At 63.9% G+C, this 25,487-nt stretch overlaps 1 protein-coding gene across 1 annotated transcript; it reads left to right on the top strand.

Annotated features, from left to right (window-relative positions):
- The first annotated feature begins 4,807 nt into the window (after window positions 1-4,807).
- Window positions 4,808-22,517, top strand: CPZ (carboxypeptidase Z). The gene is made up of 11 exons (XM_087817142.1): window positions 4,808-4,883; window positions 7,632-7,664; window positions 8,634-9,008; window positions 11,721-11,933; window positions 13,741-13,937; window positions 14,434-14,595; window positions 14,958-15,116; window positions 16,953-17,088; window positions 18,094-18,233; window positions 21,252-21,351; window positions 22,159-22,517. The coding sequence occupies exons 1-11, from the start codon at window positions 4,808-4,810 to the stop codon at window positions 22,515-22,517; spliced, it is 1,950 nt and encodes a 649-aa protein (XP_087673268.1).
- The last annotated feature ends 2,970 nt before the right edge of the window (window positions 22,518-25,487 follow it).

The following is a 25,487-nucleotide window of genomic DNA, read 5'->3' on the forward strand; positions in this document are numbered from 1 at the left end:
CAGCCCTGGCAGCCTCCAATCTGCGTTGGGCCTCCATGGATTTGCCTGTCATAGACACTTCATATAAATAAAGTCACATCACGTGTGCTCTTCTTGTCCGACTGCTCTCATTCAGCAGCATGTTCTCAAGGTTCTTCCATGGTGTAGCAGGTGTCGGCGGGCTGTCCTTTTTCAGGGCTGCGTAGTATTCCACTGTATGGACGTACCACCTTAAAAGAACCCATCCATTAGCTGCTGGATACTTGGGCTGCTTCCACTTGGGGGCTGTTACTATTAACGCTGCTAGGAATCCCAGGGAGGGGCGACCTCCAGCTCCAAAGGTGTTGGCAGGTTGCTCCTCCCAATCTCCGCCCTTCTCCTCTCTCCCTCCGCCGGCCCTGCGCGGCTCCCCGCCCCCCACAAGCCTCGGGGGGTCACTCTAGTTCGGTACCAGCGCGAGAGGAGCGAGAGGCGCAAGGTGAGGGGCGGCCGGCGGGCTCCCTGGGGTCTCAACCGCGCGAGTCCGCGCCCGACGCTCCAGGGGAGGTGTGACCACTGCAAGGGCCGATCTGCTCGGGAGCCTTGGGGCGCGGCCACTGCAAAGAGCCTCCGTGGCCCTGCACCCGAGGCCTGGGCTCGGCCACCTGAGCGCCGCGCGTTCAGCACCCGGGACAGCGCCGCGGGCGGTGAGTTGCGCCACGGCCTCTGCGCTCCGTCCCCCGGGGCTCGGGCTCCGGCTCCGCCTCGGCCAGGGCGCCCCGGACCCCGCGCTCGCGCGACCCCGACCCTGCCGCCGGCTCCGCCTCCCCCAGACGCCGCGGGCGTCCCCCGCCTCTCCCGGGCCGCGCCCCTGCCCCCCTGCGCCCCTGCGCCCCTGCGCCCCTGCGCCCCTGGCCCGCTGCGCGCCGGGCCGGCCGGGCCCCTGCTGCCCACGGCGGGCGCTGCCCTGCGGCTCCCAGAGCGCGGACCTTCCCCGCAGGCCCGTCCCCGGGCCGCCTGCTGCTGGCGGCGCCCCGCGCCCTCCACGCGCCCTCCACGCGCCCTCCACGCTGCGCGCGCCCCCGGCTTCCCGGACCCTGCCCCGCGCCCCGTGTCCTGCCCCCGCTGAGCGTGCCCAGCGCCCGGCGGTCACTTCCCGTCGCGCTCCGCCAGCGACCCCGCGGCGCCCGCCTGCCGCTGTCCTACCCCTGGGGACAGACGTCGGCCTGGGCCGCTGTCGGCAGGGGCGGTGCCACCACGGCCCCACGAGGATGGGCATCTTCAGCGGGTCCTTCGTCGTCGCTTTGCCCCATCCGTGTGACCAGCGCGGCCCTGGCGCTCCGGCTGCGGTCGGCGGGCCTCTGAGGCCTCCTGCTTCCAGGGCCCCGCTGGGCTCTGGTCCCGCATCGCAAGGACAGGCAGGGGCCCCGCGGACGGGCGTCGAGGGATTGAGTTGGGGACCGCACCGGGGCTCTGGGTCTCGCCCCCCGTGCCCCACCCTCCTCCCTTCCCCAGGCTATCTGCTCAGGGGGGTGAACGCCACGGCCGGCCCCTGCGCCCTGCGTGCACATCCTGGCCCTTAAGCCACACGCTGACTGAATAAGTAAAACCAAGGGTGACAACCGGGAAACAGAGGGGAGAACCCCTGCCAGCCGGTGTGGCTCACTCCCTGTGCTGGGCATTCTAGAACACTCTCTGCCAGGTGATGTGGCTCACTCGCTGTGCTGGGCATCCTAGAACACTCTCTGCCAGCCGGTGTGGCTCACTCGCTGTGCTGGGCATCCTAGAACTCTCTGCCAGCCGGTGTGGCTCACTCGCTGTGCTGGGCATCCTAGAACACTCTCTGCCAGCCGGTGTGGCTCACTCGCTGTGCTGGGCATCCTAGAACACTCTCTGCCAGCCGGTGTGGCTCACTCGCTGTGCTGGGCATCCTAGAACTCTCTGCCAGCCGGTGTGGCTCACTCGCTGTGCTGGGCATCCTAGAACACTCTGCCAGCCGGTGTGGCTCACTCGCTGTGCTGGGCATCCTAGAACACTCTCTGCCAGGTGATGTGGCTCACTCGCTGTGCTGGGCATCCTAGAACACTCTCTGCCAGGTGATGTGGCTCACTCGCTGTGCTGGGCATCCTAGAACACTCTCTGCCAGCCGGTGTGGCTCACTCCCTGTGCTGGGCATCCTAGAACACTCTCTGCCAGGTGATGTGGCTCACTCGCTGTGCTGGGCATCCTAGAACACTCTCTGCCAGGTGATGTGGCTCACTCGCTGTGCTGGGCATCCTAGAACACTCTGCCAGCCGGTGTGGCTCACTCCCTGTGCTGGGCATCCTAGAACACTCTCTGCCAGCCGGTGTGGCTCACTCGCTGTGCTGGGCATCCTAGAACACTCTGCCAGCCGGTGTGGCTCACTCCCTGTGCTGGGCATCCTAGAACACTCTGCCAGCCGGTGTGGCTCACTCCCTGTGCTGGGCATCCTAGAACACTCTGCCAGCCGGTGTGGCTCACTCCCTGTGCTGGGCATCCTAGAACACTCTGCCAGCCGGTGTGGCTCACTCCCTGTGCCTTCTTCCCGCTGGGCTCGTGGCCCCTTTTTAATTTGAAAGGTACCTTTCACGTGGACTTACATGTCTTGCACGGCAGTGTTGAGTCCCAAGGACTTCGTGAACCAATAAACATTCCACCCAGAACGCCCTCCGGTTCTCTGCAAAGGGGAAAATGCTGGCTCTGCATTTGCCCGAAGCCAGCTACGAAATTGCCAGGAAAGCGAGTCCCCTGCCGAGCTCCCAGGATGACCCGACTCGACCTGCCCCTGTGCTGGGGGGGGGCTGCCTGCTCCTGGGGACCTCCCGCTGCCTCCGACCCGCCAGCGGCACCGGGCTCCCCTCCGGTCTCCGAGCACTGGGGGGGGGGGGGGCAGGAGCCACTCACTGCCTGGGCCTCCCTGCTGGCAGCGCCCCCGGGCTGCGTGCGACGACACCCCTTCCCGGCCAGCGGGCGCGGCCAGCTGCAGTCCGAGTGCCTCGGGAGTGGATTAACGTGATGAAACAGCCTGAGTTCCTGCCACGAACGAGCAGCTGGTCCGCAGGCAGCCACGCAGACTCACGGCGGCCCGGGGCTCTCCCTCAGGCTCCGCTCCCACTGCGGGGTCACCGCCCCGTCCTGACCCTGCAGGCCTGGCCTTTGCTGTCCCACCCCTCTTGGCCCCGAGGGGGCTGGGCATTCGGTGGAGCAAGGAGGACCCCCACACCTCTTGGCCCTTGGGGGGGGGTTAGCCGCCTGTCACTGCCCCCAACAGCCACTGGCGGGCCAGCTGTCTCGGCTGAGCACCCTCGGGTGGGAGCCGTTCCTTCCAGCTTCCCGGGGGGGAGCAGGGTGGCCCTGGCGGGGTTACCAAGTCCTCGCTGGGTCTTTAACAACAGCTAACACTGACCCTTTTTCATCAAACCTGAAACCCCGCCCGCTTAAAGCTGTATCAGGATCCCACGTACCAGTGAGAAGAACCCACCCAGGAAGGGCCGGGATCGGGCCTGAGGGCGGCCACCTGAGGGCCCAGGCCCAGAGCCGGACCGCCCGCGGGAGGGGGCAGCAGGGAGACCCCCGCCTCCGCCTGGGCACACAGGGAGGAGGGGTCCGGATTCCCTCCCCTCCTGGGTCAGGAGCCAGGGGGCAGCTGAGGGGCGGCGCCCGCAGAGGCCGGTGGAGCCGGCCCAGGGGCTCCGGGGAGGGCGAGGCTGCCCCCGGGGCGACAGAGGGCAGCGAGGACCCCAGCGCCCAGGCTCCGGGGGCGCTGAAATGGCAGCTGGAGTCCGTGAGGTGGTGCCAAGGAGGGACCGAAGCCCGTTCCCTGCACTTGCTCCACAGCGGGTACCGTCGCGGGCACCCAGCCTCTGGGCTGAGGGGCAGCTGCCAGCACAGCTGGTAAATGCGCCTGGTTCCTGATGGGGGCGGGCGCCCTGGCACCGCTGGGCCCTGAGCCTCCGCGTCTGGCCAGCGCTGCCCCCAGGCTCGGGCCGGGCACACTGGCTGCTGCGGCCCCGGGCTGAGAGGAGGCTGCTGGGCAGGTGTGTGCACATCTGGGTGGCGGCCTTCACCTGGCCAGCTCCATGGGGGGGCGCAGAGGCTTTGGCTGGTCCCCAGAGCAGCCCTGGCCCTGACAGGAGACGGCAGGCTGGGCCCCCTTTCCCTTAGTGCGCGGCCGAGGGTCCGGGCCTCCCTCCTCCCAGGCCCCTGGGCCCCGGGCATGGGCGTGCCCTCGGGGGGCAGGGGGAAGGGGCCCCCCCGGGTGTGAACAGGTCCCCCTGGAGCCGGGGGCGTCTGCCCGGGCCCTCCCCCTCATCTGGGGTGCGGAGGGAGGAGGGAGGAGGGGAGGCTCATTTCCCTGAGCCCCTGGGCCACCCCCTGGGACAGCCACCGTCCCCTTCAGTGCCCTGAGCTGGCGGCCTGGGCACGTCGGGGAGGACGGCCGTGCCAGGCGCCCCGCGGGGCCCTCGGAGAGCAAAGCCCCAGGGGCTTCTCGCCAGGGCGCAGAGCGGGCCAGCCTCGGGGGGGGGGTCCCCCAAGGCCCCGGAGGCGCCACCTGCCCTTCCCGGGACTGAAACCCCGGGCGCTGGGGGTCGTCACCCCGCCGGGCGGGGAGGGGGCGCCCCGCGGGACGGAGCCTGGAGCGGGCTGGGCGCTCGGCGGGGGGGGGGGGGGGGGGGGCCGTGCGGGGACGTGGCGCTCGGCGCCGGGGCCGAGGCTGGAAGCCGGGCGGGCGCCCGCCCCGGGGCGGTGCCTGGGCCCCGGGAGGGTCCGCGCCCCGCCCCCGGCGCCGTAGCCGCGCGCCCGGCGCTGCCACATCACTGCCCGCGCGATGCTGCGGCTGCTGCCCCTCGCCGCGCTCGCCGCCGCCGCCTGGCCCGGGTGCGGGCCCGCCCGGGACGCCGCGGGTGAGGCGCGCGCCCGCGGGGAGCGGGGACCCCCGGGTCCGGGGAGAGCCCCCCAGGCGGGCGCCCTGCGGGGAGCGGGGACCCCCCCCGGTCCGGGGAGAACCCCCCAGGCGGGCGCCCTGCGGGGAGCGGGGACCCCCGGGTCCGGGGAGAGCCCCCCAGGCGGGCGCCCTGCGGGGAGCGGGGACCCCCCCCCGGTCCGGGGAGAACCCCCAGGCGGGCGCCCTGCGGGGAACGGGGACCCCCCCCGGTCCGGGGAGAACCCCCCAGGCGGGCGCCCTGCGCCCGGACCCGCGGTCGGCCCGGGGGGGGGGCTCGCGGGGCGCACGGGGCTGGGGCACCCGAGGGCCCTGCGCAGACCTGGGGTCCGGCCGGGCCAGGGCGCAGCGGGAGGGGCGCCCGGCAGGTGGGGCGCGGGAGCCGGAGCCGGGGCTCTGCACCCCGGCCACCTGGAGCCTCGGCCCCCAGCTCTGCCGTGATGCGGACGGGGGCTCCCCGAGAGGCGCAGAGGGCCCGGCGGGGGGTGCCCGGGAGGGGTGCCCGGGAGGGGTGCGGGCTGCTGGGAGGCTCAGGCATGGAGAGGGGCCCCATGGCCCTCAAGGGGAGGCGTCTGCCCGAGACCTCACCTGAGAGTGTGGGACCTGCGGAGCCTGGGGTTCTCACCACACCTCCTCTGCTGGCCTGGGCCTCAGTTTCCCTTCCTGTCAAAAGGTGGGGTTGCACCTAGTCCGCTGTCCTCAGAGCCCCGTCAGCAGCAGACACCTGCCCCCCCAGAGGGCGGGGTCCCCTGGGGTCAGGGTCCCAGGGCGTCAGAATCCGAGTCTCTCGTGGGCGGGGCTGGTGGACACCTGAGAACTGGCCGCACCTGCGAAGGGACTGCCCGGAGCCCGAAGCCCCAGGGCCCTCAGAGGTGTCCACACTGGCCGTTCGTCTCTTACTCTCTCCTCTGACCGCTCCCTCCCCTCTGCCTCCCCCTCCTTTCTGCAGAAGACCAGGGCCAGCCAGGGCGTGTGGGTGCACAGGTGTGTGAGCGAGCCCTGGGCACACGGGCCTGCATGCGGGATGCGCGTAGAACTTGCACAAGGTCCCGGGTGCACCCTCCTTTGGGCCCCTGAAGCTCTAGGAAACGTCCAGGATGGTGGGCTTGCCGGTTCCTCCCCTGCGGGAAGCTTTCCCTGACCTGCCTCCCCAGAGGGAAGTGCGGCCCTCTCCTCTGGACAGGGCAGGGCAGGGCAGGGCACCCCTCCTCACCTTCCTCGAGGGCATCGGTGACTTTCTAGCGCAAGTCCTTCCTCCAGACCGTCTTCCTTACACATGTGGACTGTGGGAGGGACTGCCTGTCCCAGGCTGCAGCTGGACATGGGGCGAGGGGGGCTGGACAGCTCAAACCCAGGCTGTCCTATCCGGGACTAAGCCTGTCCCCATCTCACGGGCCCCAGGGGCTCAGAGACAACCCGAGCCTTTGTCTCCCCTCTGCCTTGTCCCCTGCCTGGTGGAGGTCTCCAGGTCTCTATAGGGAGCCCGGGGTCTGAGGAGACCTTCCCGCTCCTAGGGGCCAGGCGGGTCTAGGTTCGAATTCCAACTCCTCTACTCCGCTGTGTGGCCTTGGGCAGGTGGCTTGACCTCTCTGACCTCATTCAGGTTTCTCAGGTATTAGAGGAGGCCCTGGCCGGGAGGAACCGCCCACCTGGTCTTTAGAATGGCCAGCCCCGGTCAGCCTCCGTCCCTCTGTTGAAGAAATGCTGACACCTTGTGGTCGTGAGGCGTAACGGTCGCGTGTGGCCTGCCACACGCATCCAGTAATTTTACATTTTCTAGTAGCCACACTAAAGAGCTAATAAGAAACAGGTGAAATTAACTTTCATAACAAAATTTACTTAACCCAGGGTTCAGATGAGGCTACAGGATTAGATCCCGGGCCTTCTCCCTCTTGTCCTAGCCTTCCCCCCGCTCCTCCTCGCCTCTCCCCTGCACCCCATCTCCCTTCCTGCTTCCTGAGCTGCCCCCCCCCCCGGGGACTCCTGGAGGGCTCTCCAGGTCAGTTCTTCCCTCCTGGCGCTCACAGACCTGCTTCTGACAGGGACCTTGCAGGTGACAGTGGCTGTGGTTGGTGTTAGGGGACTTCTCAGGGTCTCGCTGTTGGGTCCACGTGTCTGGGCCTTGAGGAGGGCCCCTGAGCCCCATAATTGTTGTGTGTTGTTCTCTGTGAAGAGGCCCGCGCCCCGGGAAGTGGAGGAACAGCGCACCTGCCAAGTGTTCTGGAGGGCAGGGAGCCAGTGCCCCGACTCCTGGGGACTCCGAATGACCAGGGTCAGTCAGTGGTGGGTGGATCCCTTGGCGAGGCTCCGAGGCCGCCTGCTCACTGTTCGGGAATTTTCTGAGATGCGTTGCTCAGCTGCTGGAGGGAACCACCGGCAAAAGCTTAGGGAGACGGGGCAAACGCCGGCGGGCTTCTTCCTCCTGGGAGCAGGTTTGCCTGGAGCCGCTCAGCCCCTGGCTTTGGGGAACCCTCTCCATTCTGGTTGTCTTGCTTTCTGCAGGTCATGTGACCCCAGCGACACTCGGTCTCTGCACCTGTGCAGTGTGGGGGGGGGACGGGGACGGCCACATAGATGCAGAGGGAGCTGTGGAGACTGAGTGAGATGAAGCCCCAAGGGGCCAGCGGTGGACCGATGTCCGGCGAGCGCCAGTGAGTTTTAGGATGATGGCAGGACCCGCACCCCTAACCTCACTGCTTTCTCTTTGCAGGCGGCTGCCCTGAGCCGACGGCCTCAGACAGTGGTATGTGTGTGGACTGCCCTCGTTTTTGTATATAGAGCAACGCAGGCCCCTCCCCCAGCGCTATCAGAGCATTTTAAAGAGCCAAGCCTGTGGTTCTGAAGTGTAATGAATCTGCCAATCAAATGCATCAGTCAAATCCGTCAATCAAATGCATCAGTCAAATCTAAGCTGCTTCTTAAGCAGCTAGAAATGGGACCAAATGGACAAGAAAGGACCTCCCCCTGCAGCCGGGCCTCCAGCTCCTCCTGGCTCCTGCAGAGCTGTCTCTTCCCTGCTCCCCCATCCCTCTTGCCACCGCCAGCCCCCCCCCCCCAGGTGGCTCCCTGCACTGAGGCCCAGCCTTGCCCTCAGCATTCGCTTCTCATTCCATGTCCCTGTCTCAGCCCCAGGCAGCACCTGCTGAGACTAGGCTGGGACGAGCCCTCCCCCTGGGCCCTGACTTTCTCCTGGTAAACCGAGGAGGCTCCCTCGTGGATGGCTTTGAAGGTCATGTGGGGCCTGACATATCTGAAGGGCTCAGCAGCAGGCATTCTTCAAGCCTCCTCCTGCCAGATTGGGCATCTGCTATGTTCCAAATGGAGGGTCTAGACTTCTTTTAAAAAGCAGGAAAATATTTCCCCAATGTGCCCTAAGGAAGGTGGCAAACCCTTGGCAAGGCTAGCTTTCCTGCCCCCATTTCACAGATGTGGAAGCTGAGACCCAGAGCGGCCAGGCTGGCTTGTCACTAGTGAGCAGTTGAGCCCAGTCAGGGTCACGAGCCTTCTCTGGTCCTCCCACCGGCCCAGGTTTCCTCCGAGGTAGCCCTTGTCCCCGTCTCTCCCCAGCCAGACTTCAGGACCCCCTCCCCGTGGGCCCTGGCCCTGTGGTCAGCTTGGGCACAGCAGACCTTCAGTAAGTGTGTGGCAGATGGCAGTGTGGGTCCTCCTGGGTCCTCGTGGGGGGGAGTGACCTGTGACCCCTCCTCCCCAGCCACGTGCGTGGACCTGCAGCTCAGGACCTGCAGTGACGCCGCCTACAACCAGACTGCCTTCCCCACGCCGCTGGAGCACCGGTCCCGGGAGGCCGTGGAGTCCAGCTCGGAGTACATCCTGCTGAGCGTCCTGCACCACCTCCTGGAGGGCCAGTGCAACCCTGACCTGCGGCTGCTGGGCTGCGCCGTGCTGGCCCCGCGCTGCGAGGGCGGCCGGGCGCGTAGGCCCTGCCGGCACGTCTGCGAGGGCCTGCGGGAGGCCTGCCTGCCCGCCTTCGACGCCATCGACATGGCCTGGCCTTACTTTCTGGACTGCGGCCGCTACTTCGGGGGTGAGGGGGAGGACTGCTACAACCCCCTGGAGAAGCTGCGAGGTAGGCGGAGGCCTGCGGGGCTCTGGGGTCGGGGTGCTGAGTGGCCAGGCGACCGGGTGGCCCAATAGGACAACAGTCAGGGGGGGGAAGGTGCTTCAGCCAGGGCCTGGGAGGAGGCCGCATCCAGGTGCCTGAGCTGGAGCCCAGACGGTGAGACTGTGGCTGCCGGGGGCCTGGGGCCTGGACGGCAGCCCCCAGGACGCTGCGGCACATGGGCTGTACTCCAGGCTGGTGGGGGGGGGGGGGGGCACAGCCCTGCCTGAGGCCTGCGAGGCAACGCCCGTCATTGCCTGCGGCTGGCCCTGAAGGGTCGCACGCAGGGTGCTGCCTGGCAGCCAGACCCATAAAATGCTGTCCCTGGGTCCCGGTGGGCTCACGGCAGCCGCAGTAGGGTCTGCAGAGAGCGGGGCTTTGGTGCCTCCTGCGGGCACACCAGCAGAGGTGGAGTGGGCGGCCGTGGGCGGTGAGCCACTCATCTCAGGAGATGTGCAAGGAAGTTCGAGAGGGCTTCTCGGCAGTGGTGCCGAGGGGGAGGGCTCTGCGCGGGCCTGGGCCGAAGGCCTGTCCGTGCCTCTGACCCCACATCTGCTGCGCTGCCTGCTGGGCTTTCAGAGCGGGTCAGAGGAGGGGCTCGGGACTGCCACCCCCAGGGCCGCCAGCCTTCCGCCGCGTGAGCATTCTCGGTGCCGTCCCGGCAGACGCCACTGGTCACACGTGGCCCCTGAGCCTGGAATGTGGCTAGAGCGACTCAGGGTCTAAGTTTTTATTTGATTTGGTTTTAATGAATTTAAGTGAAGTATAAATAGCCCCAAGTGGCCAGTTGTGATGCTGGACAGCGCAGGATGTCTGCTGCCGGCCTCCCGTCCTCACGTCTTGAAACGAGCAGTGAGGCTCACGTGACCTGGGCTGAGTGCCACGCATGTGGGTCTCATTTAAACCCACAACCACCCTGATGGTAGTCGCCTCCCCATTGTCTAGATGACAGAGAGGGAGCCCTGGGGGGCGGTGGTGGCAGGTGCGAGCCAGGTGCTGGGTGGACCGAGCTGTGGGCCCGTCGGGTCCTCGGCTCACATGGGCATGTCGAGGACGGCAGGGGCTGCCTCCAGCCAGCCTGGGCCCCGGCTCTGCGGCTCCGTGGCTGCGTGGGGCTCAGGCTAACCCTGGAGCTGGCTCCGGGTGGGGTCGGCCCCATCTTCTCCAGGGGCTGCTGTGCAGGTGCCGGGGGGCCACGGACAGCACTCTGCGTGTGCGGAGGCCGGAAACCGGCCCGGGCGGTGGGGCGGGGCTGGGAGGGAGAGGAAGGAGCCAGACTCTCCGCCCTGGGAAGGCCCATGGGCTTGGCTGGGAAGGGAGTATTTTGGGCAACTCCGCCACCAAATTGCCGGTTCCATGTGTTTGAGCAGAAACAAAACCACAGGGCAGAGGAGACACTCAGGGAGAAGCATTAACTGTGGGTGCTCCCTGGGTCAGCCTGCAGGGCCCAGCGCGTGCACATAGACCCCGGTTAACTGTGGGTGCTCCCTGGGTGAGCCTGCAGGGCCCAGCGCGTGCACACAGACCCCGGTTAACTGTGGGTGCTCCCTGGGTGAACCTGCAGCGCCCAGCGCGGGCACACAGACCCCGGTTAACTGTGGGTGCTCCCTGGGTGAGCCTGCAGCGCCCAGCGCGGGCACACAGACCCCGGTTAACTGTGGGTGCTCCCTGGGTGAGCCTGCAGGGCCCAGCGCGGGCACACAGACCCCGGGTGGGGAGGAGGCGGGCAGGGAGCGGCCGGGACCAGGACCCGGGTGCGCTCTAGTGAGCGGGCGGGAAGTCCAGGGGGCTGTGGCTCCCCCGACCTAGAAGCCCAGGAATTCCTCCTAAGGAAGCTTTGAGAAGAATGGGGAAGGTGCCCCGCGCCCAGCTGTGCTCACTGTCCTGTGGGTCAGGGTAGAGCAGCAGTCGCCCGGGCCCTCAGGTGGCGGGATTCAGGCTGGATGCGCCTGGCAGAGCTGGTGCTGCCTGGCCCACGGTGTCGAAATTTTTTCCATCCGGATGCTGAGTAAACAGGCAGATGGGGACCCGGGTTGGCACAGGGTCCCGGCAGGAGGGGAGCCCCATGATCACGGGGTCTCAGCGGGCGGGGACCCACATTGGCACCAGGTTCCGGCAGGTGGTCCTGGGAAACGGAAACACAGTCCGGAGGCTGCAGGACAAGCAGTTTCCTTTGGGCTGAGGGCTCTGTAGGCCTGTCTCTTCCTCTGTTCTGTATTTTATAAAATTTCCAAAGTAGTTACTACTTTTATTCACAGTAACTTAGGAACTACGTTGCTTTATACGTCTGTTGGGTGCTGTTATTAGCTGTGGACACTAAGAATTGTGGAGGGGCCCGGCTGCTGTGGCTCAGTGGTTGAGCCCGTTCCCTGCACCAAGAGGTGCCCAGTTCGATTCCCCGTCAGGGCACATGCCCAGGCTGTGGGCTCGACCCCCGTAGGGGATGTGCAGGAGGTGGCTGATCAGCGTTTCCATCTCCCTTTCCCTTCCTCTCTCTCTAAAAAAAAAAAAATCAGAGGGATTTTTAATTTCAAAGGAAAACAGATTGTCCAAAGTGCGCTGGAGGTGGGGGATTGTGAGGGCGCCGGGGCGTTCCCGGTCCCAAGCAGTCCTGGGGGCCAGGCGTGGGGGGCAGCAGGCCGGCCTGAGGCTGACCCTGGCACCCCCGCTCTTCCCCAGGGGGCCTGGACACGGAGGAGGCGCTGCCGTCCGGGCTGCCGGCCACCTTCATTGACTTCACCCACCACTCCTACGCCAGGATGGTGCGGGTGCTGAGGCGGACGGCGGCCCGCTGCTCCCACATCGCCAGGACCTACAGCATCGGGCGCAGCTTCGACGGCAAGGAGCTGCTGGTCATAGAGCTCTCGGCTCGCCCCGGCCAGCACGAGCTGAGTAAGCCACCGTCACGGGCAGGCGCCCCAGCGAGCGGCTGGGGGGGTCCCAGCTTCTGGGAAAGGCTCCGGGGTCTGCTTGGCCTTGGGGTGCACACGCCGGGGTCCAGGGTTCTAATCAGAGCCCCTGGTATTCAGGGGACAGGGCTCTGCCTGGTGCACGGCTACACCCCACAGGCCACGCGGAGCCACTTAGCGATGTTGCTGGGAGTCGGGGGACCCTCAGGGAGGAGTCGGGGGGGGGCAGGGCTCCAGGCTGCAGGCTCTGTGTGCGCCCAGGCCCCAGGCGGGTGTGTGCAGCGCCCAGTGCTGGCTCCTTTCAGCTGCGTGGTGAACATTATATCACAGAGCGTGTGAAAAAAGCCCCTTTTCCATGAAAAGCCCACATCCATTTGAGGTCTTACCAGCCCCAGCCGTCCTGTTCTGAGATGAGGGACAGTCACGTGGAAAATGCCACATATTTGTCCTTTCCCGGCAAAGTCAGACTTCACCCCCGTCACAGTTCACTCCAGTCATGACTGGCCAAGGGCTGCTCGGGCCAGGAGCCCGGGCACTGAGAAAAGTGACCATGGGACTGAATTTCAGGGGCAGGCGGGGACAAGGCAGTGGGCCCTGGGGCCGGGGCTGGGGTCTGGCCCTGAATCCAGACCCTGCCCCTGGCTGGACAGCCTGCTCCCTGTGTGGCCAGGTGACTGTGAACCCCCCGCCCCTCAGGGCACCAAGAGCATCGAGCACGGGGCCCTCTCCAGGCCTCTCCCGGGGATGGGTGAGGGGCCAGTCCTTCCCCGGCCTTGCCCCCTGCGTGTCCATCCCCGTGACCACGTGAGTCGGCCGGGGTGGATCTAGAAGCAGACCCCATTCAGCCCTTGGTCCTTGTAAGTTATGGAAAAATACACCTTTGCTGGGCTGGCCACCCTCAGTCCAGTTCTCCCACTGGCTTGGGCAGCATGGACGGGGGTCATGCAGCCCCTCAGCCTCCAAGGCCACCCTGCCTCCTGCCCCCCCAGCTCGTGGCGAAGGCTGGTCCCTCACCAATCCCCAGAAGAGACTAAAGACGGGCTCTGCCAAATTCAAAGGCCTGCAGCTTTGGAAAGTGTGGACGAGGGGTGCTCCCTGCCCGGAAGGCAAGGAAATTGACTGCTGTGGAAGCCCCAGGGTCCTTTACACCCTCCAGATTCAGGAGGAACGAGAGGGTTTGCTCCCGCAGCTGCAAGGCCGTGGACCACACACAGCCAGGGAGCGAGGCACCGTTGCCCAGATGAGTAATGTGAGGGTCAGAGAGGAGACGTGACCTGCCTCAGGTCACCCAGCTAGCAAGGCTGCCAGGCTCCTGGTTCACTTTTCCCTAGAATTCATCCATCCACCCGCCTGTTCATCCATCCATCCACCCACCTGTTCATCCATCCATCCACCCGCCTGTTCATCCATCCCTCCATCCATCCCTCCCCCCCCTTCCTTCTTTCCATTCATTTACTCATTTATTGGCTGTCTGCCTGCCCATCGAAGCACCAGTGTTACCTTAATTTATTACACAAGCTGAAGCGTGGCCGTCAGTGAAACTCGCACAGACCAGCGATACCATGTATTATTAATTAATATTCTCGCTTCCTCCTGCTGCTAATTACGTCTAAACATAACAAATGACCCCAACGAAAGTGATGGCCTCAGGGAGACCTCATTAGCCGGAGACACTGGGGCCAAAACAAATACGAGTGGGTCCCGGAACTGGCCACCCCTGCCAAGGGGGCCTTAGGCTGAGGGGAGCCGGGGGCTCCGAGACCACCCCCAGGCCACCCTGTCTCCCCCAGTGGAGCCCGAGGTGAAGCTCATCGGCAACATCCACGGCAACGAGGTGGCGGGACGGGAGATGCTCATTTACCTGGCCCAGTACCTGTGCTCCGAGTACCTGCTGGGCAGCCCCCGCATCCAGCGCCTGCTCAACACCACCCGCATCCACCTGCTGCCCTCCATGAACCCCGACGGCTATGAGGTGGCGGCTGCCGAGGTGAGCCCCGAGGTGGCACGGTGAGGGCTGTGCCCCGACACCCCCACTCAGTCACTCGTCTGCTGGCAGCCGGGGAGGGGCCGCGTGTGCCCCGTGCTGGGGGCCGAGGATTCAGCAGCAGCAGCGTCGGCTTGGGCAGCGGGGACAGATGTGATAAGTCCGTGGTGTGTCACAAAGGTGATGCCACTCCAGAGAAAACGACGAGAGGGGGTCGGGCGAGGGCGAGGGCGCTGGCTGGAGGTCGGAAGCTCTCTGAGCTTCAGGAGGGGGGGAGCAGTGTGTAAAGGTTGGGGGACACTCCAGGCAGGGGGGGCAGCCAGTGCCAGGCCCTCAGGTTGGAGAGTCAGCAAGGAGGCCGGGCAGGAGGGGCCAGAGAAAAGGCGGAGGGGGTCAAGGGTGGACGTGCTCCAAGTTCACGTAAAGCCAGAGGGACCACAGCCCGCCCTCCAGGAGGAGCAGGGCGGTGGGCTGACCCCAGTGGGGCGGCCTGTTTCAGGGCGCCGGCTACAACGGGTGGACGAGCGGCAGGCAGAACGCTCAGAACCTGGACCTGAACCGAAACTTCCCCGACCTGACCTCTGAGTTCTACCGCCTGGTTGCCGCCCGTGGCACACGCACCGACCACATCGCCATTCCACAGCACTACTGGGGGGGTAAGGTAGGAGCCGCCCCGCCCGCGCCCAGCCCAGTCACACATCCTTCCGGGGGCCTGTTATTCCAGGGCCTGCGGGGTGGCCCCTCCCCAGGACAGGAGAGCCTGGTGGTTAGTGCCTTACCCTCTGGCCATAGCTCCTTGCTGAGCGTTGGTGGCTTTCGGGGAGCATGTATTGAGAGCACCTAGAGCCTGGCAAGTGCTCAGGGACAGGCGCCTAGGAAGGCTGCCTGGAGGAAGTGACATCCCGAAGAGGCAGGAAGACTGACAGGCAGGAGGAGCTGCAGGTGCGAGAGCCCGGCGGTGCCCGAGCCAGGCGGTCAGTGAGGTGGTTCCCTGTCCTGAGACAGCTCCTCCATCCTGGGCAGGTGGCCCCCGAGACGAAGGCCATCATGAAGTGGATGCGGACCGCCCCCTTCGTGCTCTCGGCCAGCCTCCACGGGGGCGACCTGGTGGTGTCCTACCCCTTTGACTTCTCCCAGCACCCCCACGAGGAGAAGATGTTCTCTCCCACACCAGACGAGAAGGTGAGAGGTGGGCACCATGGCGGGGTGGGTATGCCATAGGTGCAGGGTGAGCTGCGGTGTGGGCAGTGCCCTCTGGGCTGGCGTAGTGTCCGTCCTTTCTGAGCCCAGAGAGTCGCTGAATCATTAGGAGACTTCCAGGCCCAGCTCCAGAGCCCCCTCCTCCAGGAAGCCTTCCAGCCCAGCTGGAAGCAGCCACTCCCTCCTCTGCTGCACCCCACCTTTCGTCGGTGTCCCAGCCTGGGGGCCTCTAGGGTGGGCACTGTGCCACCTGCCCTCCCACCAGGCTGCCTGGTGTTTCCTGTCCGAGGGGAGGGCAGCTCCGGGAGCCGCCAGCAGAGGGCAGTGCTGCAGCGCGCATGACACCCGCCGGGCTCAGGCCGTCCCTCCTTCCCGTGGGCCTGGCGGGTTTCAGGATCAGCTCCCCCGGAGGGGTGTGCAGTGGGCCCCGGTGGGAATTCTGGCACCCGCATCACCTGGGCCCCGAGGAGGCCCTTCTCCTCCCCGGGCCTCCCTCCCTGGTCCTCCCAGCAGGGGTGAGGCCTGCGAGCATGACGGGACCCTCTCCAGGCCCCCAGCCATGGCCCTCCCGGGTCCCGGTGCCCGGTGCTGGAGCTCACGCAGGCTGGTCTGTGACGGGTGGGACTGGGTCCCTTCCCATTGTTGTTTGGGTGAAAGTCTGAGACGGGAGGGTGGTCGGGGAGGCCCCTTGCCTTCTTTTGCTCCCCGACTCGCTCCCCGCCTCACCTGCTCGCTGGGGGCTCCTTCCCTCCTTCCCTCGCTTATTAACTTGCTTATGGACTCCGGCAGCCAGCACAGGCCTGGGCCTGCAGGGGTGCCAGGTTCTGTGCTCAGAGCTCAGTAAGTGCCCCCGGGGGTGGCTGGGTGTTCTCTCCTGGTGCCCAGGCCTTGGCTCCCTTGGGTTGTCAGAGCACAGGGCCAACACAGGCGAGGCCTGTGCCCCTGGCAGCGGGAGCCCCTGGGCTCTGGGCACAGCACCTCTGGATCTCAGAGGTAGATACCTGAAGGTGTCCCCAAGGGGCACGTTCACCTCAATGAGTCCCAGCAGGGTCAGAAAGCTGAGCATCTTCCCCACCAGCCATCAATCAGGAATCGATAATCCTCAGCCCTGTAGCCCGTGGTGGTCTCTGTGGAAACCAGGGTCCCAGGAGAGGCTCTGGGGAGCAGGGGAGCTGATGAGGGGTTCGCCAGGGTGTCCCATGTCACCCCCAAACTTCCATGGCACCCCGTGGATGAAGGCCAGTGCCTCAGGGCAGTGTTCAAGGCCCCCAGGCTGGCCACGGCCACCTGCTTCTCCCCATAAATCCCCCTATACCTCCCTGCTCCACCCGAAATCCTGCTCCTGAGCTGGGCTCCAGCTCCGAGCTGCCCGCCAAACCCTGGGGACCCACCCCCACCCCAGTGGAAATGAGCTCGGTTTGTCCAGTGTCACAGGTGGCAGGATCCGGGCAGGCTGGTCTCCATGGCCCCTGGCCTGTGTCCTTATTTGACTTACCCTTGCCCATCATGCTTGGCCTCACCTGAGCTCCTGTGGGCGCCCTTGCCCTGTGCCCATGCCCCAGGTCGGGCCTGTTGCCAGGTGTGCAGGGGCTCTGAGATGTACCCGCGGACCCACCACAGGTGCCCTGAGCTTGGCCGCCCCACCTCCGGGCCTTTGCACATGCTGTGCCCCCTGCGTGGACACTGTTCCCCTGTCTTACCTGTGTGCAGGTGTCCGCTGTGGAGGCCCCTCCGCTGTCCCTAGCTCAGAGGGCGTCCTGCAGAGCCCCCACCTCTGCTCTTGGCCTCGGGGAACCTCTTTTCTGGTCTCCTTTCCAGATGTTTAAGTTGCTGGCCAGAGCCTATGCCGATGTCCACCCCATGATGATGGACAAGTCAGAGAACAGGTGTGGGGGCAACTTCCTGAAGAGGGGCAGCATCATCAACGGGGCCGACTGGTACAGCTTCACCGGAGGTGCGGCCTGCGGGACAGGGGAGGGGGGCGGGGCAATGGGCGGGGCCTAGCGGGGACGGGCGGGGCCTAGAGGGGCGGGGCAATGGGAGGAGTCTAGCGGGGCGGGACAATGGGCGGGGCCTAGCGGGGCAGGGCAATGGGAGGGGCCTAACGAGGTGGGGGGGCCTAGCTGGGAGGGCGGGGCCAGGGGAGGGGCCTGTCGTGGAGGGCGGGGCCAGGGAAGGGGCCTAGCGGGGAGGGGGATGGAAGGGGCCTAGCGGGGGCAGGGGGCAATGGGAGGGGACTAGTGGGGGGCGGGGCAGAGGAGGGCAGGGGGAGGAGCTGGGCTGGGGAGGGAATGAGGGTCCTGTCGTGGGGGGCGAGGCCTGTTGTTGGGGGCGGGGCCAGGGGCGGGGCCTGTCGCAGGGGCGGGGCCTGTCGCAGGGGCGGGGCCTGTCGTGGGCGGGGCCAGGGCAGGGGCCTATCCTGGAGGGCAGGGCAGGGTCCCTCCAAAGCAGCTTTCTCTGGGAGCTGGATCCTGGACCCTTGGAGAAGATGGGCTGGGAGACTAGTTTCTGGTGGCAGAGCAAGACCTGGGACCCCGCTGCCATCTCTGGGTAATGAGCAGCCGGTTCCACACCCCACTCGTGCGTCCAGTTCGGTTTTGCTGTCTGAGGGTTAAGTGGGGCTGCTGGACGGAACAGGACCTCCAGTTAAAGTCGAATTTCAGGGAGATGAGGAAGAATTTGCGGTGCTTTGTGAGTATGTCCCCAATACAGCTGGGGATATACTTACCTCAAACGTTATTCGCTGTTTCTCCAAAACCCAACTTGAGCTGGACGTCCCGCGCCGTTGTTTGCTAAAGCTGGCTGGGTGGGGGCTGGGCACGGAGCAAGGGCCCCTCACCTGTGGGACCAAACGCCTGTGCCTCCCTCGCCCGTCTGTGGGGCGGGGCGGCGACCCCGCCACCTGCCCCTGTGACCCCGCGGCCCCCGATGTGGCCGCTCAGCTGCCCCTGTGCCGCAGGCATGTCCGACTTCAACTACCTGCACAGCAACTGCTTCGAGATCACGGTGGAGCTGGGCTGCGTGAAGTTCCCCCCCGAGGAGGCCCTCCACACCCTCTGGGAGCACAACAAGGAGCCGCTCCTGAGCTTCGTGGAGATGGTGAGCGGCAGCCTCGCTCTGCCCGCGGGCTGGGGCGAGGGCGCCCCTCCAGCGTGGGGTTCTAGACTCTGCATGGGGGCTCCCTGCCCACCTACGTAGTTATATTTCACCTGTTTGTTAGTTAAGCGCCCACTTATTCACAACCGAAGCCTCCCTGGCCTCCGCCCACAGGCCGTGCCCTGGGGGGGGGGTCCCGGTATAGCAAGGGCCTCAGGGCCCAAAGGGGCACAACTGAACAAGGAGAGAGTCAGGGGCAGGCTCAGCCCAGGGGAAGCACCTGACCCAGCCTCAGAGGCCGTGGGGGCTTCCTGGAGGAGGCAGTACCTGGGCTGTGTATTGAAGGAGTAGGGGGAAGGTGATGGGACAAGGAGAGCTCGGGCAGGGGCCAGTGGGCGAGGGCCCCGGTGGCCATAGGAATGCGGTGGGCACCGGGCAGGGCGAGGCCCGGCTCTGGGCAGCAGGGTGTCTGTGTGGTCCAGGGCCCTGGGCACGTCTGCCCGCAGACGGGATGACACAGGCTGGTGAGGGAGGGGGAGGGGTGACTGCTGCCGAGGTCTCCCAGGAATAGTTGAGGGGGTAGTGAGTGGGGGCTTTGGACAACGTGACTAAAATAACCCCTCACTGGACTTCGAGACTCAAGTCTCAGGTGACAGAGGAGGGACTCGATGCCAGGTGTCCAGCCACCTCTCCCAGCCTTGCCCCAGACCTCAGTCTCCCCAGTGTGGCTCACAGCCGGGGGGTGGCACGGGGTTCTGAATAAGGCAGCAGGCAGGAGAGGAATGAGGGAGTCAAAATGAAATGCAGCCCGGCCGGCGTGGCTCAGTGGTTGAGCGTCGACCTAGGATCCAGGAGGTCAAGGTTCGATTCCCGGTCAGGGCACATGCCCGGGTTGTGGGCTCGATCCCCAGTAGGGAGCGTGCAGGAGGCAGCTGATCAATGACTCTCTCATCATCGATGTTTCTATGTCTCTCTCCTTCTCCCTTCCCCTCTCTCTCAAAATGAATAAAAACATATTTTTTTTAAAAATTCTGGCACCAGTCCTGGGCAGCAGACAGGTGCCGATTTTATAGATGGAGGAGTGGGTGCCGGGGAAGGAAGGTGCTGGTCTGGGGTCTCTGGGCCATGCCCGGCTCCTGTCCCTGGCTCTCAGCGGCTGTGTGACAGCCAGAGGAGAGACAGAGGGTGATGGGGCCGATCTGTCCATTGTCACCAGCGACTGCCCAGAGCGTGAACTGAGACCTGCCTGCCCCAGGTCCCAGTTCTGTCCATGACTTTCTTCCTTTCTAGAAAGATCAGGGACCTTCCTCTAGGCGAGAGCCAGGCAGAGCCAGGGGTCAGCCGCCATAGCAACAGGAGAAAGGCAGAGATAACCACTGGACGACATTAGCGTTTGGGTTTCTGTTTTATGGCCGAGCCAACGACCTCTGGCTGTGTGGGGCGAGTCATCATTCAGTCATGGCTCGAGGCCAGCCCCCCCCCCCCCATTTCATTTTACGGCCGTCTGGTGAAAATGAGTTTTAAGGAGCCTTGAGTGGAGCTGGGATTGCTCCGAGGATATTGTATGTGAAGTCTTGGGATATGAAGATTTAATAGCGAGCGGGATGCTGTGGATGGCTGGGCAGCCCGTGGTCGGGCATGGCTGCCCCTGAGGACGACCCCTCAGGAAAGCCGGCCGGCTTCTGATAAGGATCGGGCCTGTCGTGGCCCATTGAGGCCGTTTTCGCCGTGATCCTGACCAGGCCTTGGGAGGGTGTCTCCATCTCCCTGGGCTGTGGGGAGGGGAAAGGAGAGGTGCTCGCTTTTTCTCCCTCCTGCCAGAGAGCTCCACGTCCGGGTTCCACAGGAAGACGAGTCCTCAGCCTGTGGGCAAGGACAGAATAAAACCCAACCAGCGCAAGCTGACGTCGAATGAGGCCCTACTATGTGTCTGGCCTCTGCTCTCAGGTTGGGGCCAGGAGAGTAGTCAGTGACATTACAGTGAGGTCAGGCCTGGGAGAATGGAAGCCCATGGCCGTGGGACCCCAGAGGAGGCCCCTGCTGTGGCCAGTCATCAGGGAGGGCTTCCTGGAGGAAGAGAATTGTGAGCTGTGTCTCGAAGGGGAGAGGAATTGGCCAGGTGAGGGAGCTGACGAGGTATTGGGGCCACACTGAAGGTAGACGGAGCAGCCTCCTGGGAGAGACCAGTCTCACTGCGCTGTTTCCCCTCCCATGCAGTGGTCACGACCTCATGTGATGTGACCTGTGGACCCAGGTTGTTTTCAGCCCAGTAGAGCAAGGGCGGTTTGGCTGCCTATTGCCGACTGTTTTAGGAGGAGACGCGTGAGCAGGGTCAGGCAGCTCTGGGAGGAGGTTTGCTTTAGGAAAGTGCTGCATCCCAGGCTCACCATGGGCTGTGTGCAGGACCCACGGGTGTGCTCAGGGCCAGTGCACAGCTGGGAGGGGTGGCTCCATGTCCCAGCTCTGGTGCTGTCCCTATTACTATGTATTGTTAACCTTCCAGCACCCAGCAGGCCGCCTGATCCCGCTTCATAGATGGGGCGGCCACGCTGAGAGGCGAGGTAGCTTGCCCAAGGTCAGAGACACCAGGGCCCAGCCCCTGGCCCTGTCCTCCCGGTGGCCCACGCTGCCTTCAGGACCTCCCCTCGGAGAGAACCTGGCCAAGGCTCTGATTATGAAGGCGGGGGGGCCACTCAGGTGTTAGCCGGTGGACAGAAGGGTTCTCTGCTCGATGCTCACAGCGTGGGAGGTGCTGTCAGTCGGACGCTCCAGCAGGACTCAGGTCATTCACAGACCCAGGGATGGGTTGACCGCCCCGTAGATGGGCCCACCGGTCACCCTCATTTCACAGATGAGGAAACTGAGGCCAGAGAGGGGAGTGACTTACTCAAAAAGGCCAAGCGAGGGGTGGGCTCAACCACCCGAGACCCAGGCTCCATGGAGCTGGCCGGGGACCGGCTGGGCAGCTGGCAGGCTCTGCAGGGCCCATGCCATGCCACGTCCTGGCCTCTGCTCCCACAGGTGCACCGGGGCATCAAGGGCGTGGTGATGGACAAGTTCGGCAAGCCGGTTAAAAACGCCCGCATTTCCGTCAAGGGGATTCGCCATGACATCACCACAGGTGAGTGCCGTTCTGCGCCCGAGTCGCCATGCTCGTCAAGAAGTAACGGTGCTGGGGTGCCTGGCCAGTGTGGCTCAGCTGGTTAAGCATCGTCCTGTGACCGAAAGGTTGCCAGTTCAGTTCCCCATCAGGGCACATGCCTGGGTGGCTGGTTTGACCCCCAGTCCGGCATGTACAGAGGGCAACCGATCGATGTTTCTCTCTCACATCAATGTTTTTTTTTCTCCCTTCCTCTCAGCACAGCCTTAGGTGAGGATTTTTTAAAAATACATAAAAAAAATCAGTGTGAAATGTTTGAAATCTTCCCCAATAAAAACTTATGAGGAAATAAAAACTGTGCTGGGAAAAGCCACCTTCTCAAAAATCACAGGAGGGAGCTGCTGCGTCCAGTCCATGAGCCCGTTTGTTCACATCCCGGAGTTTAGGTCCCACTGATAAACTGGCCCGTCCAGTAAGGGCTCCAGGTGCCCTCAGGATTTCACAGCTGACTTGAAAGTCAGATACACTGATATGAGTTACCTGGTCCAGAGGAGGGAGGGAGGGCTAAGTGTGTGAGCTGGGGATGGGAGGTGGGGTGGCCTGTGAAGGCTTCAGAGAGGAGGTGGCGCCTGAGCAGGGCTTTGAGGGATGAATAGGAGTTTGATGGGGGAGGAGGTGGGAAGGGCATTCCAGGTCATTACAGAGGCAAGTGTAAGTTTGGGGTCTCTCTGCTTCCAGACTAACGCCCCCTCTGACTCCCATTACTCACCATCTCCAGATTGACTCTGAGCCCAGGTCTGAGAACTGTTTTATTCTATTTGTCAACAGCCCCAGATGGCGACTATTGGAGACTGCTCCCCCCAGGATCCCACATAGTTATTGCTCAAGCTCCCGGCTACTCCAAGGTCATCAAGAAAGTCACCATCCCCGCCCGGATGAAGAGGGCCGGCCGGGTGGACTTTATTCTCCAGCCACTGGGGACCGGACCCAAGAAATTCCTTCCCGGGCCTCGGAGAGGCGGGCCTGGGCTCCGATACCCGCCAGGGGGTGCGGGCCCCCACGGGGAGCCCGAGGAGCCCGGCCGGGAGCCCCTGCGGAGGCAGCCGGGCAGCGGGAGCAAGCCCTGGTGGTGGTCCTACTTCACGGCGCTGAGCCAGCACAAGCCGCTCTGGCTGCTCAAGTACTAGGTGCCGGGGTCCGCGGGCGACGCCGAGGCCCAGCGCCTCTGGCCGGAGCCCCGGGCTCTCGGTCTCATGTCCCAGGGACATCCCATCAAGCCGTTTCCCTTTTATTAAAGTGTTTTATTCACCCGATGCCACGTGTGAGGCACCTGCTGGGGAAAGAGTTGGTCTCTGGTGGAGCCAGGCCGCCCTGGTGGCCACCAACAGGGCTGCCATTCTCACTGTCTGTGCGTGGTCCCTAAAGCAGGAGGGGCCTCTCCCTTACAGATGGGAGACCTGAGGCTCCTGTCACGCCCAAGGTCATACGCGTGGAGAGAGGGTGGTGCAGGGCCGAGTGGGAGCCGAGGCGCTGGGTCCTGCGGCTGAGGCAGTGTCTGGGAGTGCGGGGAGGCGGGTGCAGAGGTGAACGGTCGTGTTCCAGGCTGGGAGGGGGGGCGGTGGGCAGCAGGTGACCCCCTCAGGGTCAAGGCCTCAAGGGCAGGAGAGCTGGCAAGAAACTCGATCGCTGTACTATCACCCGAGGGTCCTGCTTGGAGGCCCCAGGCCTCGAGGCCCTGACTCCAGGAGGAAGGGTCTCCCGGGACCCCTGAGATGTGAGCTGTGTCTCTTTGCCTGGAGGAAGGGGTGTGACTTCCAGGCCCTGTCCGTGGACTAGACACATTTTCTTTCTTTCTTTTTAAAAATACATCTTTATTGATACATTTTCTTTCTTTCTTTTTAAAAATACATCTTTATTGATTTCAGAGAGAGGAAAGGAGAGGGAGAGAGAGAGATAGAAACGCCAATGATGAGAGAGTCATTGATCAAGCCCACAACCGGGCATGTGCCCTGACCGGGAATCGAACCCTGATCGCCTGGATCCCAGGTCGACGCTCAACCGCTGAGCCACGCCCGGCCGGGCCAGACACGTTTTCTTTTAAAGGGTAAACGCAGGAGAGTTCATAGTGATGTTTCGGATTCAAGTTCAGAATTACTTCAACTGCTGCCCTGGCTTCCAATGTTGGGAATGACAGAATTAATATTTCTGATCATTGCTTATTTGCTTTATTTGCAACACACACACGTCAGCTTCAGGAGGACAATGTCAGTGCCCCCCCCACACACACACACCGGGTGACAGGGTGATGGCCAGAAACTGGTCAAGATTTTTCTTTTTTTCCCATTTTCTTTTCCCCGGGATACACCCCATTAAGGATCTGAGGTCAAACAACTTGGGTTTGCTAATCCCGGCTGCGTGGGCCGCAAAGCGCCCCAGCAGGGCCCGTGAGCGGGGGGGCTGCAGCCGGGGAGGCGGCGTGGGGGGCACACAATGGACAGAGATTCGCAGAAGCAGGGACAACGTCTGGACCTGAGTAGTAGGATTCGTGATCCGAAATCCATTCTTCAACCGAGTTCACAGAGGGCCCTGGGCCCTGGTGTGGTCGGGAGACAAGTGAGGGACAGGTTAGAGGTCAGAGCACAAGTACCCCCAAGAGGAAATCGTGGGGACAGGAGGTTGGAGGACAGGCCCAGCAACCCCCTCACAAATACTCGGGGGCGGAAAGAACAAACAACAGAAAAAAGGGCGTGAGCTCCCGATACTCAAGTTCGCCGATGAAAAGGCCTCCTGAGGTTCCCGACGGGGCTGGTGCCGAAGGACACACGGCCGGGTTCGGTCTGATGAAACGCCCGCACTCGAAGGAAAGCAGGAGTCCTGTGAGCACCGACGGCCTTTGTCCGTCACTGGGGCGGCCAGAAGGCGAGGGACAGATGCCATCACAGTGCTCGGAGCACAGGCACTGCCCGGCCCCCAATAATGATCGTAACTGAGAGGGAGCAGCTGGGCCAAGGCCGCCTTCCCCGACCAGCCACTGCTGAGAGCGCGACGCACCCGGGCTTGTTCCGCTGGTCGCTTCTCGGCAACGAGAGGGGTGTTAGGGTCCTCCCCATCTCATCACTGGTCTTACCATCTTTGCTTTCATGCCCTCAGGGGTGGGAAGATGCCCCCTTACCAGGGAGATGCCTCTTACTGTGAGAAATCAGATTTTTTTAAAAATCCCCACCCAAAGATATTTTTTCCACTACTTTTCGGAGAGAGTGGGGGGGGGGGAGAGAAACATCGATGTGAGAGAGAGACATCGATTGGTTGCCTCCCACACGCACCCTGACCTGGGCCAGGGACCAAGCCTGCAACCGAGGTACGTGCCCGTGGCTGGAATCGAACCCGGGACCCTTCAGTCCTCAGGCCGGCGCTCTAACCACTGAGCCAAACGGGCCAGGGCAAGAAGTCACCTTCTTAAAAGGGACCCATTTCTTCCTAAACTGTCCACCCGGTTGCCCTCCGAGGCTGCACCAGCCAAACCCTCTCCCCTTCCCCGTGAGGACCGTGTCCCGCCCCCAGCGGCCCCACGGACTTGCAGCTCCCCCCTCTGCTGGACGCCCGCTCCCCTCTTCCCAGGCGGACGGCGCGAGGCGAGGGGGAGCAGCGGGCCCGTCTCCGGGACCCACCAGCATTAAACCGTAAACCACTCAAATGATTTTATGACAGTCATTTTTTTCCCTTCCATTTTCCTGTACAAATCTAATCTTTCGAGAACCCACTCCCTTCTAACTCACATATTATGGGCTTTCATCAATAATAATATACGATCAATTACTCAAATGTAATTGATTAGTCGAGAGAGCCATGCTGTGCCCCCTCCGTTGGTGTCCGATTGGACAGAAAGCACAGCAGTTGCCGTGCGGCGGGGCCTCGCCCTTGGCGGTGGACTATCTTTACCTTTTAGCCGAGATTGAATTTATGTACAATTTTCTAATGTTAGCTTAAGAAAACTCCAAAGGGGCACTTTGCATCCCAACCCCGCAGATGACACCATCCCCGGCGGGCGCGATAAGCGGCCGCGGGCGGGTTAGTGGCCCAGATTGCCTCTGAGTGGGCTCGGAGCTTCGTTCATCTTTATTTGGCCGCACAGATAATTTTTTGTCATCAGAAAGTTG

This window comes from Miniopterus natalensis, chromosome 1 (genome assembly GCF_054644295.1).
Source record: "Miniopterus natalensis isolate mMinNat1 chromosome 1, mMinNat1.hap1, whole genome shotgun sequence".
NCBI classification, from domain to species: Eukaryota; Metazoa; Chordata; class Mammalia; order Chiroptera; family Miniopteridae; genus Miniopterus; species Miniopterus natalensis.